Source organism: Cebus imitator, unplaced genomic scaffold (genome assembly GCF_001604975.1).
Source record: "Cebus imitator isolate Cc_AM_T3 unplaced genomic scaffold, Cebus_imitator-1.0 Scaffold15, whole genome shotgun sequence".
NCBI lineage: Eukaryota > Metazoa > Chordata > Mammalia > Primates > Cebidae > Cebus > Cebus imitator.
The window spans coordinates 3553921-3567703 of NW_016107330.1; the positions used below are offsets into that span (position 1 = coordinate 3553921).

General features: G+C 40.5%; 1 protein-coding gene across 1 annotated transcript in view; it reads left to right on the top strand.

Moving 5' to 3' along the window:
* Window positions 1–13783, top strand: part of VPS13D (vacuolar protein sorting 13 homolog D) — a 301395-nt gene that overhangs the window by 87978 nt on the left and 199634 nt on the right. The window contains exons 27-32 of the mRNA XM_017504510.2: window positions 1593–1764; window positions 1952–2064; window positions 4382–4594; window positions 9558–9823; window positions 10976–11109; window positions 13330–13485. Of these exons, the coding sequence (XP_017359999.2) occupies window positions 1593–1764; window positions 1952–2064; window positions 4382–4594; window positions 9558–9823; window positions 10976–11109; window positions 13330–13485 (1054 nt within the window). The remainder of the gene's footprint in view (window positions 1–1592; window positions 1765–1951; window positions 2065–4381; window positions 4595–9557; window positions 9824–10975; window positions 11110–13329; window positions 13486–13783) is intronic.

The following is a 13783-nucleotide window of genomic DNA, read 5'->3' on the forward strand; positions in this document are numbered from 1 at the left end:
GAAACTCCGTCCCAAAAAAAAAAAAAGAAAGAAAGAAAGAAAGAAAAACAGCTTTATTATTTGTATAGAGCATGATTGATTTGAATGTCTTTTTGGCCACTCCCTTCACAGCTCTTGATTTGGGCAAGTCATTTAATGTCACTTTTCTAGTTTCTCTCTGGATTAATGATACAACTTAGCTGTTCTCACTGGGATGTTTGTGTTTCACTCTTACGTGTTATTCAAGTGCTCCCTGGCTGGCGTTCAGTTATGGTTGGCATGGGCTATATTTGGTTTTACTGGCTAAGCAGTCTTAAGAAGAGCTTCATTATTTAGAAATTGAACACTTTGTTTTCTTTTCAAGCAATGCTTTCCAAAAATAAATAAATTAATAAAGAATGCTTTGCTACTCAGCTTATCTAAAGCTTCCCTACTCCCATCAGTGATTACGTGCAGATAATTGTACTCTATTAGGCCTGTTAGAAGGTGATGCTTTCACACCACACAGACAGGAACCTGAGATGGCACTTGGTCAGCCGCCTTCATTTTTCTTTATTATTGCATTGTTGGTCTTTTAAAACTCTGCTGTATGTAGGCTTTTCTCTACAGACAGAATAATTTTTTATATACCTCTGCCATTTCAAACACTAGCCCTCTGTATACTCAGAGCATGGTGTCTGTAGGATCCACGATGCCCAGTTCACCCATGGGAGGTTAGAGAAAGCTTTTTAGTATTGAGATGAAGTATAGATGTGTACCCTTCCCTTCCTCTTCAACTTTACATCTGCCCATCCCAGCTGAGATGACGAACCTATTCAGAGTCTATACTAACATCCCATCTGGACTCAGTGTGAAACATTGGTGTCTGCCTTTAGTCACCACTAAATCCAAAGAGTTAAATAAAGATCTTGGCATCTTTTCTTTATTGCTTTCCCAACTGTAATGTTTAAGCTCTTTCTGAGTCTCATGAGGTTTTCCTTATTAATAGATTAGTTAGTTAGCTCTTATTTGGTTTAAGCATTTCCCTCCTCCTTTCCTTCCTTTCCTCTACCTTCCTTCCCTTCTTTCCCTCCTCCCTCCCTCCCTCCCTCTCTTCTTACCTGCCTACCTGCTTACAGGGTCTCACTCTGTCACACAGGCTAGAATACAGTGGCATGATCACAGCTTACTGCACCCTTGACTTCCCGGGCTCAAGTGAACCCCCAACCTTAGCCTCCCGAGTAGCTGGGACCACAGGTGCACACCACCATAGCCAGCTAATTTTTGTATTTTTTGAGGAGTTGGGGTTTCACTATGTTGCCCAAGCTGGTCTTGAACTCCTGGGCTCAAGTGATCCTCCCACCTCGGCCTCCCAAAGTGCTGGGATTATAAGTGTGAGCCACCACACCTGGCCTGGTTTGAGGATTTTCTAAATGTAAATTTTTGGGGAAAAGGGGTTTTTCATAGTTAAAGCATGGCAATCATATTAACTTGCTTCATTTGGAGCTACATGAAATTTTTGTCATTGGAAGTAGGAATTACCTACTTGATAATGTAGGTTAGTACACGTTAGCCCCCATTTGGGTGTGAGGTATGTCAGTGTTTGTGTAAGTGATCTTTTTTCTTTTTCATAGAGAAATAAGTCATACTGTGCCAGACATATCTATCCATGGCAATCTGTCCTCAGTCCACTGCTCTCTGGATCTATGTAAATACAAGCTGATCCGTGGCTTGTTAGAGAACAACCTGGGAGAACCCATAGAAGAATTTATGCGGCCTTATGATTTACAAGATCCAAGAATTCACGTGAGTGAGACCTTACGTTCTTCTGTAACTGTCGTAGTCTCAGCTGATGGTCACCCTGTGTATATGTTCCTCAGGTTCACCTAGAGAAAGAAGGTGGAGCAACAAACAGATGAGATTTCTTGACGTATTAACCTGTGTTTAGGTTGGCCTCATCAGCTATGGATTGACGGGCATTTTCCTTTTGTAGACTGTTCTGAGTGGAGAAGTGTACACCTGCATGTGCTTCCTCATTGATATGGTGAATGTAAGTCTGGAGCTTAAAGATCCCAAAATAAAAGAAGGTGCTGGTTCCCTAGCCAGGTATGGCTTTAATTATATCATTTTACTGTTAGTAACAATATCCAAATAATACACATGTTTTGCGTTGACATGGAGCAGAGGTTGCAGAGTGGCGGCCCACAGGTGGAGTGTTGTCTACATTGTCTTTTGGTTGGTCTACACAGTGCTTCTGAAAAGTTTAGATTCATTGCTCTATCAGTCAGCGTAGGTTAGGTTACACTGTAGTAACAGACCACCCCAGAGCATCAGTGACTTCAAACAGTGAGGATCTTTTTCTCCCTCATACTGTGTGACCATTGTGGGTCTCAGGCTGCTCGGCTTGTTATAGTCACTTAGGGTGACAGAGCAGCCAGTGTTGATGTGCTAGAGAGAAAAACGAGGTCTGGAATGGTCTCGAATGGCAATTAAGTGCTCTGGCAGACCTTGTACTGCTAAAGCGTGGTCTCACACAGTGTGATGGAGGCAGGAAGTACTGTCTTGCTGTGTGTCTGAGTTGTTTTGGGGTGGGAGATGCAGAACCATTTGATGTGCAGCACTGATGACTGCCTCACGGGCCAACATTTGAAAAATTAGGGGCTGGGTGCGGTGGCTGGGGTCTATAATCCCAGCACTTTGGGGAGCCAAGGCAGGAGGATTGCTTGAGGCCACGAATTCGAGACTAGCTTGGGCAACATAGTGAGAGACCCTGTCTCTACAACAAATTAAAAAACTAGCTACGCATGGTGGTGCATGCCTGTAGTCCAGCTACTCAGGAGGCTAAGGTGAGAGGATCACTGGAACCAGGAGGTTGAGGCTGCAGTGAGCCATAATCACACCACCACTCTCCAGCCTAGGCGACAGGGGAAACCTGGTCTCAAAAAAAAAAAAAAAAAAGGCCGGGCGCGGTGGCTCACGCCTGTAATCCCAGCACTTTGGGAGGCTGAGGAGGGTGGATCACGAGGTCAAGAGATCGAGACCATCCTAAAATGCAAAAAAAAAAAAAAAAAAAAAAAAAAGTTGGGAGATTTTATATAAAAGGTTTGTATTTAGCTTCTTTTGAAAAATTGGAAGCTTTGGCAATACTAGGTCCATGTTCTCACTTGGAAGCATCTGGAAACGGAGTAGCAACTGCCCCCTTTAAATGGGGCATATGCTTACCTAGCACTTCACTTATTTCTGTCACATGCTTGGTCAGTGTAGATATATGCATTTGCGATTACTGCTGTTGAACCTTAAAGAATGCTTTTCACACTTAATAACCTTTTCATTTAGATTTCTTATCAGTCCTGGAAGCTGGGCATACATTACTCCTGTTTTCCAGATAGAGTTTCTGACTAGCTTAAGGTTGTATGGCTGGGAAAGTGGTTTGGTATTTGAAAACAGGACTTCAAGTCCAGTAATTACCTGCTGAAGCACTCTGTCTTCTAGTTTGTCTTCCGTTGAAAGGCCACCATGATCTGTACTTAACTCAGCTGTTAAGTACAGCTGTGTGGAGCATTGTATACTGAAACTGTGGTCCCAGACTGGTGGTCGTGTGAGCCAGCAAAGTTTTTCTTTTTCTTTCCTTTTTTTTGAGACAGAATCTCTCTCCCTCTCGCCCAGGCTGGAGTGTAGTGGTGCCACCTTGTCTCACTGCAAAAACTTCTACCTCCCTGGCCCAAGTCATCCTCACACCTCAGCCCCCCAAGTAGCTGGGACTACAGGCATGAGCCACCTCACTCAGCATTTTTTTCCTGATGATTGGCTGTGCCTTTAGTTTTTTTTAATATGGAATAATTCTGTATGTATTGTCATAACCGTACTGAGTAACTATTAATTGCGCATTGCAGCCTTCTCTGTTATGAAAAAAAGATGGTTCCAAATGGATTTCCTGTTGGTAGATTAGTTGAATTATTCTCCGTGTGAAGAGTATTATTTGTTCCCAGTACACTGCAACAGTGTTACATAAGCAGTTGGACAGACCCTGGAGAGTGAAACATCCAGACAGACTAGGGGCTGACAGATGAAGGCCCAGAAGGACCCTTGGCATCCTTTGGGGATATATAGCCTTCTTAGACTTCTGATGGGTTGTGGGAATGCTAACGGATCAAGAATATACTTAATATGTGGTATTGTTACTTACGCAGTTCCTATGAACACGATCATCTCTCTGGAACCGGAAAAGTAAGATCCAAGGCACAGTGGCACTAACTCCATTTTGAGGAGTCTGTTAAAAAATCAACAGAAGAACTCAGAATGAAAGTTATTCTCCTTATGGGACTTAGATATATTTTTGATTTTGCTCTTGTTATCTCAAACTTATATACTTTTGTAAAATGAAAGAGTTGTGTTTCATATCTTGTCTGCTTTCTTTTCTTAGATTTGACTTCAAGAAATGTAAACTGCTCTATGAAAGTTTTTCCAACCAAACCAAGTCCATTAACTTGGTTTCCCATTCCATGATGGCTTTTGACACCCGTTATGCCGGGCAGAAGACCAGCCCTGGGATGACGAATGTGTTCAGCTGTATCTTTCAGCCCGCTAAGAACAGCAGCACCAGCCAAGGATCCATTCAGATTGAACTGCATTTCAGGTAGCAGGGCAGACTTTGACTCGGCCATTCTTTATGGAGACATTCCCTTTTGGGTCAAGTCTTTGTTGGCTTTAGAACATCAAAGAACCAAGGAATCACTAGAAAGATAAACAGATAATGGCTTTATCAGTGCAGTGTACTACTGTATATTAACATATTATTCCTATAATCTTGCTGTTTCATTTATTGGCCAGAAGATGTCTCTGTTGCCTTTAAAAGCAAAGTAGTTCAGAATTGAGCCTTAAAATCAATCTCCTTGTAAGCTGTAGACTGTTTTAATTTATAAAGTGGCTTGGAGAAGGAAGAAATTATGCTGGCTTAAGGAAAAAAGTAAAAAGACTTTTGGCCTTTACAAATAATGGAAGGAAAGGTGGGTTTGACTTGAATTACCCATTTTTTCAAGTCTTGCTGCCTCACTTCTCCATGTATAAGATGTATAAGTAGTTTTTACCTTTTTGAATTAGGTTATGTTTTTCTTTCTGGTATCATGGGAGGCAGTGTTATATGTAGAAAGAACATATATTTTGGGATCAGACAGATCTGGGCTGAAAACCTTGGTCTACCATTATCTAGCTGTATGTCTCAGACAAGTTGTTTAGCCTCTTTGAGTCTCAACTTCCTCTTATATAAAATAGAAAAAAAATCACCTATACCCTCCTCATGGGGTAGAGGTAATAATTAAACAAAGTAATTCTGGCATAGTTGGTAGTTACTATTGTTATTGCTGATGTAACATGTTATTTTATGATAATACCATTGGCTGATGTTACGCCTGAACACAGACCTTAAAACTGAAAAATTAGGCCTGATCTAAAGAAGTCTTTCAGTGAAAACCCAAAAAGGAGACCTTTCCTTCTATTAGTGCTTCATGTCATCAGACATGTAACTATAAACCATTGTGAAAAACTTTGTGGTTAAGCAAAAAGTCATCAGGATTACTCTTGTATGTTTCCATGTGCCTGACATTTCAATGTGCTGTTCAGAATTCCTCAGGGTTTAGGTTTTGTTTTGTATTGCTGTGTTTTTTTGAGAGAGGTCATGATTTCTCCATATGCCTCACATGCCTTTAGGAAATCTAGCAGAGTAGACATTTGCATTTTTGTATGAACTTTAAAAAATTTGGGAGTAAGAATCCTAATTGCCTCTTACTGGACCCTGCCCCGAGCCAGGCACTTTAGCTAAGCTCATTGTAATCCTGACAAATCTGCAAAGTGAGTAACTTCTTCCTCATTTTACAGTTAGCAAGTTAGAAACTTGGAGAAGGGTTAGATAACTCTTCTTGGGTCACAGTTAGTAGGTCAAGAAATCAGAACTCGAACCTGGATCTGTGATGTTAAAGCCCATGATGTTTCTAATAGTCTTTGGACCTACCAGGTTTCTCGTCACTGGGCTGATTGCAGTCATGTATAAGATGGTTGTGTTTGCAGTTCATTTAGTTGAAGATGTTTCCTTTGAACATGAGGCTGGCATCTCTTTGGTCCATCTGCAGAAACATTTGTTTTTGAGTTTATTATTATTGATCTGGCTTCCTAAACTGTCAGGTAGTTGTCTCCTTCTTATATTTATTTTTTTTAAGGAAGAAAGAAAGAAAAAGAATGAAAGAGAGAAAGAAAGAGGAAGAGACAAGAGGGAGAGAGAACGGGAGACTTGCTTTATTGCCCAGGCTAGAATGCAGTCTAAAAATGGTATTAAAAACTTCTTTTATGCCAATAATTGTGCTTAACAATGGAGACAGGAAGGAATAAGGGAGGAAAATAACAAACAAGCAGCCAACCAATATTTCATTTAAACCTGTGAAATGCTATGCAATTACGGAGGAGTGATTTACTTCCAATTATGTAGTCACTTTTAGAGTAGGTGTGATGTGGTACTGAGAAGAATGTATGTTTTGTGGATTTGGGGTGGAGAGTTCTGTAAATGTTTATTAAGTTTACTTGTTCCAGGTCTGAGTTCAAGTCCTGGATATCCTTGTTAATTTTCTGTCTCGTTGATCTGTCTAATATTGACAATGTGATGTTAAAATCTCCCTCTATTATTGTGTGGAAATCTAAGTCTCTTTATAAGTTATTAAGAACTTGCCTTATATATCTGGGTGCTCCTGTATTGGGTGCGTATATATTTAGGATCGTTAGCTCTTCTTGTTGCATTGATCCTTTTACCATTATGTAATGTCCTTCTTTGCCTCTTTTGATCTTTGTTGCTTTAAAGTCTATTTTATCAGAGGCGAGAATTACAACTCCTGCTTTTTTTTTTTTTTGCTCTCCATTTGGTTGGTAAATCTTCCTCCATCCCTTTGTTTTGAGTCTTTGTGTATCCTTGCATGTGAGATGGGTCTGGATGCAGCATACCGATGAGTTTTGGCTTTTTATCCAATTTGCCTGTGTCTTTTGATTGGGGCATTTAGTCGATTTAAATTTAGGATTAATATTGATAATGTGAGTTTAATACTGCCATTTAATGTTAGCTGGCTGTTTTGCCCATTAGTTGATTGTAGATTCTTCATTATGTTGATGCTCTTTACGTTTTGGTATATTTTTGGAATGGCTGATACTGGTTGTTCCTTTCTATGTGTGGTGCTTCTTTCAGAAGCTCTTGTAAAGCAGGCCTGGTGGTGATAAAATCTCTGAGTACTTCCTTGTTCTCAAAAGATTTTATTTTTCCTTCAGTTATGAAACTTAGTTTGGCTGGATATGAAATTCTGGGTTGAAAATTCTTTTCTTTAAGGATGTTGACTACTGGCCCCCACTCTCTTCTGGCTTGTAGGGTTTCTGCTGAGAGATCTGCTGTGAATCTGATGGGCTTCCCTTTGTGGGTAACCTGACCTTTCTCTCTGCCTGCTCTTAGCATTTTCTCCTTCATTTCAACCCTGGTGAATCTGTTGATTATGTGCCTTGGGGTTGCTCTTCTTGAGGAATATCTTTGTGGTGTTCTCTGTATTACCTGGAGTTGAATATTGTTCTGCCTTGCTTGGTTGGGAAAGTTTTCCTGAATAATATCCTGAAGAATATTTTCCAGCTTGGATTCATTCTGTTTGTCACATCCAGGTACACCTATCAAATGTAGGTTAGGTCTTTTCACATAGTCCCATATCTTGGAGACTTTGCTCATTCCTTTTTACCCTTTTTTCTCTAATCTTGTCTTCTCGTTTTCATATTTTTAATATACAAGGAGCCTGGAAATATTTATATATTATAGGTGTACAATTTATTGGAGTCAAATAATAAAGTCTTACCTTGGCTCTTGCTAACAGAAATACTGTTGTCAGTGAGAGGAGTGAGATGTTCTTTTGATGGGAATTTTTGAACGCCTTTCGTGTCCAAAGAAGAATTACTCTTCTGTTGGGATCTTGTGTGTCAAATATAAATCACTTCACAGTGTTTAAAGACTTGAAATATTTTCCAGAAAAGGGATCCAACACACTGTGACTTTCCAGTTAAATACAGAACTTGACAATCTATGTTCAAAATGGGGTGGAAACATTTTACTGAGGGCAACATTTTTTCTCTATTACAAAAGAGTAGAGTGTTTCTGTGAAAAATGCTGTGTCTGTAAGGAGACATGCATCATGATGCCCTTTTACAGAGGCAGTGAGCCAGGTTTAGGAGAAATGAGAGAGTAGAGAAACCAGCCTTAGAAATATTTCCAAGTTAGCTTTTCCCAAATAGGAGTACCTCTCAGGGCAGGGAACCAAGTACATGTAGTAGCTAGAAGCCCAGAGGCTCTTTTGGGCTTACAGAACCGAGTTCAACCCCATCTAAGTGCTCCAACCTCTATTTCTCTTGTCCTTCTCATCTGAGGCCTATCTAGTAGTAGGCCTTCCCTGGATGAAGGCCCTGACCAGGCCATGGTTTGAGGTCAGGCCTGAGAGTTCTTGTTGGATTTTCACTTCCAATACAGACTTAGGAGTAATGGGAACTTGACCTCCCAGCTCCCACCCTAACTGTACCCCTAGGTTGCTTAGGGGACATACCCCTGGTAAATGTCATCTTACTTGTTCTCCTTGTGCCAAAAGATCTGGGCTGTTCGGTCAATTTCAACTAGAGAAACAATTTAGTACTAGTACTATCAACTTGGTATTATTTATATGGAAGCGATCCTAGATGTCAGAGAAACAGTGCCTCATTGAGCTTCTTGAAATGGCCTATAGGGAAAGAAAGTGATGTCTATCAAATACCTGCTATGTGCTTGGTGCTTTATTTCTCATGATATTAATATTATTCATTTGATAAGCGGGTAAACAAGCTGAGAGAAGGTAGGAAACTTTCTTAAGATAACACAATTCGTAAATAGCAGTATTTAAGTCTGTGTCTCTGACTTCAAAGCCTGTGCTCTTCTACCATACCAGAGTTGCTTAACCTTAGCACTGTTGACATTTTGGGTCAGATAATTCCTTATTATGGGCTGTCCTGTACATTGTGGGATAGTTAACAGCATCTCTGGCCTCTACCTATACTAGTACCAATAGCAACCCCTTCTCGTTGCAGTTGCAATTAAAATGTGAATAAAAAATATCTCCAAGGGCCAGGTGCAGTGACCCACACCTGTAATCCTAGCACTTTGGGGGGGCTGAGGCAGGAGGCTCACTTGATCCCAGGTGTTTGAAGTTACAGTGAGTTATGATCGTGCCAGTGCATTCTAGCCTGGGCAACAGAGTGTGACCCTGTCTCAAAAAAAAAAAAAAAAGAAATAATGTCTCCGAAGGAGCAAAACCATCTTATTGAGAACTGCTGAGCTATGCTATCTGTGCTACTTACTTATAAACATTCCTTGTTGTTTAAAAATATGATTAACTTATTACACTGAATGTGTTATTCAACTAGTGTTCATAGTTTACTGATACTCAAAGCGGGCAGTTTAGAAAATACTGGAATACCACCTGCCAAATCCGAGCAGTACATTTGCAGGTTATTGACATACCAAGTTTCTTTTTTCCTACTTATTTTCTCCTGTCTTCTTTTTGTAGATCTACCAAGGATTCCTCCTGCTTTACAGTAGTTCTCAACAATCTCCGTGTGTTTCTCATATTTGACTGGCTACTGTTAGTCCATGATTTTCTCCATACTCCCAGTGATATTAAGAAACAAAGTCACGTTACTCCTTCTCGTCACCGTAACTCTAGCAGCGAATCTGCTATAGTTCCCAAAACTGTGAAGAATGGAGTAGTTACCAAGCGGTCTTCCCTTCCTGTGTCCAACGAAAGGCATCTGGAGGTCAAGGTCAATGTAACAGGTGATTATATGTCAGTGTGATTCATTGGTGCTTAGTTGGGACATTAGGCTCAATATCTGTCTCACCAGGATGATTTCTCTCATCTTTTGACATGATCACTTACACATTTGCATCATTTACAGACCTGCAAGCATCAGAGGTCTTGACCTCCATTTTTAGGTGTGAGCTGCCTGGCCCACTGAAGGCTGCGGGATCGCTTGTCCCTCTCCCCTGCCTGCCTCGTGCATGTGCCTGGCCTGAGCACCTGCCTGGGCAGTGGCCTTTTTTTCTGATGTATAGCCTGGCTTCAATTTTCTGTTTGATCTTTAGGGCCCTAACAGATGTGCTTTATGGAGTTTACGCAAGTTCAATATGTGAAAATCTCAGTTTTGAAGATAATAAGTGAGGAGATTTTTATTTTCCTTAGAAAAAGAATATTTTTCTTGGTATAGATGGATTTACTATGGCTTTTGTTGACTAGCGAATCCATCTAGTGCCTCTGTATGTGTTTGTGTATTTATTATTATGTTTCTGTTACCCGTATCTGCTTCTCAGTGGTTTTGATGAAGTTGGCTAGCACAATGCCTTTTACATGAGTTCAGTTACAAAAGCTTGATCTATATATGGTTTTTGATAAAAACACAGTGAAAAGCAGAGTGAATTTGCTCTTAAATATATACAAATAAGTTGAAAACATACTGATTTCAAAAATCTCTACCTTAAATTGGCCTGTGTCCTTTGTACACAACTTTGTAAACAGCTGCTTAGGTGCCTAGTGCCTGACCAACATTAGTACCTGACTCTTCTCCCTGGAATTTTCAGTCAAGTCACCACTTAGAGAGAGGATGACTTTGTGAACTTCTGAATATCTCTTATGCCTCCCGGGAGGACTGGGATGCAGTTTCTCAATCTAGTTTAAATGTATTCTGAAGAGAGAAATCACATCTCAGTCTTTCCTGCTGCTGTAGGGCTCTGTGAGCTCAGCTGTATGTGGCCAGATGCAGAAAATTGGTTCGGGATGACAGTGTAGCAAATGTCAGCAGACTTTCTGGAGAACACATCTTACTGGTTCATGTGATTGCCTGGTGGAGATGTGCTGCTTCGTTTGCAACAGCCTGGTATTTTCCAGCTTCCCAGCAGCCCTGGCTTGACTGACGATGTTGTCCTTTCCAGGCACGGAGTTTGTGGTCGTTGAAGATGTGTCCTGCTTCGACACCAATGCCGTTATTCTGAAAGGCACCACGGTGCTCACCTATAAGCCCCGGTTTGTTGATCGTCCCTTTTCAGGAAGTTTGTTTGGCATCGAGGTAAGAAGTCTATGTGTTGATCACAGCACTGTGTGTTGGCTCATGGGCAAAGCATCTGAAAGAAAATTTTACCTCTTAAACTTTCATTAGGGGAAGTAATTCATGGAATTGGAAGACCCCTGACCTCTTCTCTTCTTTGTTTTCTCCCCAGATCTACCTGGCTGTTCTAATGCATGAATTCAGTCTTCCAGGGTTAAGCTGTGAATATGCAGAGGGCATTTGCCTCTTTCTCTTACATTCTTTCTTTCTCCAGAAGTTCAAGGAGACTTTTCCAGTCCCCACTGCCCTGTCAGGCACCTTGCTGTGTCCTCCTGTTCTGCAGACCTTGTCTGTGAAGGGGAGGCCATGGGTCTAATGTCCCCTGTATTCCCTCTTCACCTTGAGTGCAGCCCTGTGAAGAGTGAGGGCTTTGGGAGAGAAACTTATTTATAAAAAGTGCTAAGGATTTTTTATGTTATCCTTTCAGGAATACCTGATCTAGAAAAGGGCAACTCTGCAGAGTCATGCCTGGCTGAAAGGAGCACATGTAGATGTATAATAGTGATGCTTTAGGCTCTTTTGTCATCTCATGAAGAAGATAGTTTGTGCTGGAGTGGGCTTTGTAGCTTGAAAATGTCATCATGCAATATTAGGCGCAAAGTGCTTTGTCTCTTGTTAAGCCATGGGCTGGGGAGACAGAAGGGGAACCATGGCAGGTTCTTGTTTCCATCAGATGTTTGTACTTCACTGATCTCTGCTAACATTCCCCATGCCGTACTGTTAGGATATTTGGTCAGGGTTCCTTTTGCTTTGTGATTGGACTTTTCATCCCTTTTTCTTTCCAGTGGTATTGCTCAAAGTTTGAATGAATAAAACTTAATTTCACTGTTAGCAGTATATGGCCCCCTTTTTTGAGACAAACATAGTGGAATAAGGCCTGTAGGGACTCTACTTCTTGATCACTTGTTTCTCTCTTGTAAAAAACCTCTGTTTGAGAGGAAGGATTTGCATGCTGGTGTGATGTGAGTTGATCATGAAATTGCAGTTCATCTGCCTCTTAGGCCACCACAATACTAGCTTTGAATGCAGAATCTTGGTGATTGATGAATGAACTGTCAGGTACAATTGGGTTTTGTATAGCAGAAACCCCTGAAGGAAAAAGGAAAATGAAACTTTTTCTGCTTCAAAGTCTTAGGACAACTACATGGCAAAATGTTTGAGATCGCTGGAAACTCCTTTCAGTCCTGCCTTCTAGGCAGCACAATTGGATCTGAATTTTAAGATCAGTTTGGTAAATCATCCAGGAGAATTTATAAAGTATGAATTTTGAATTTTGAATATTGCAAAGGACCTCAGTGTCACATGTTCTTCAGCAGCACTAGAGTATGCCCCAAAAAGGCGGCAGAGGGTTTAAGAGGGTAAGAAGAGCCAAAGTGATTGCTCTTTCCTTTACTCTGTGCTTTTCCTGAGCAGACAAAATAATTTGGTCCTAAAATCGGAATCCTTTCTCCTTCTCTCCCTTCTTTCTCTCTCCCAATGAATGTATTTATTTTTAAAACTTTTATTATAGAACATTTCAAACATACACAAAGTAAACAGAATAATATAATGAACTCCATGTGTACCTATCACCCAGGTTTAATAATTAATGTATTTATTTTTAATTATGAAATTATTGAGTGGAGGGAAAATAAACTATCGGAAATGGTATATGATTTCTGTTGACATTTTGGTGTGTTTCTTTCCTTAAAGTCAGGGCATAACATATTCTGGTTTGTATTTTCATATAGTCTGTTTTTTAACTGTCTTCTTACAATCCATGTGGTCTTTTTTGTCATTTTTAAATGGCTGCAAATATTTCTTTGAGTAGATGTGATATAACCTTGGCTGCTCTTTTTTTTAAAAAACTATTAAATAATGGTTTAGAGAATTTTTAAATGTATATATCTTGCTAGTTTCTAGAGAGAAGTAGGATTATTGGATCAAAGCGTGTGAGACTTGTAAGCCTTTCAGGATGTATTGCTAAACTGCCTTTTCCCCTGGGTGAACTATTGCATGTGCTCTCGGCAGTGATTGGCGCGGGGGGCGGGGTGCTCACTTTTCACATTATTTATTTCAGCAGTTGTTACGGTCTTGTGATAACACATGGCTGACTGCTTCTGAGATAGCCTCTTTGTGCTGTTGGTTGGACCCTTCCTAAATCAGACATTAATTCTTACCATATTGTGTTTGATTCTCTAGGTGTTTTCGTGCCGACTAGGGAATGAGCATGATACAGCTCTTTCAATTGTGGATCCTGTACAAATTCAAGTGGAGTTGGTAGGGAATTCTTCTTATCAAAATAGTTCAGGATTGATGGATGCATTCAATAGTGAAGATTTCCCACCTGTCCTAGAGGTAATGATGCAAAATCTGTGCAATCGTTGATATGCTCTCAAACACTTTCCTATGCAGGCACTCTTAATTACTCTGAGCCCAAAAACCTCCTACTTACTTCAGCAGATACAGAGTAAATATGGCATTGTCTCTGTCCTAGAAGATCCTACAGTTTTGGGGAGGATAAAAGACCCGAGCTGTCTCATATAATCTTGAAGTTCTATAGAAGCTCATAGAAAGCAGAACTCAGCATAGGGAGGAATATAAATCTTGAGTGAGACTCCAGGTAGGGTTGATTTGGGAGGAAGGGTAGGATGTA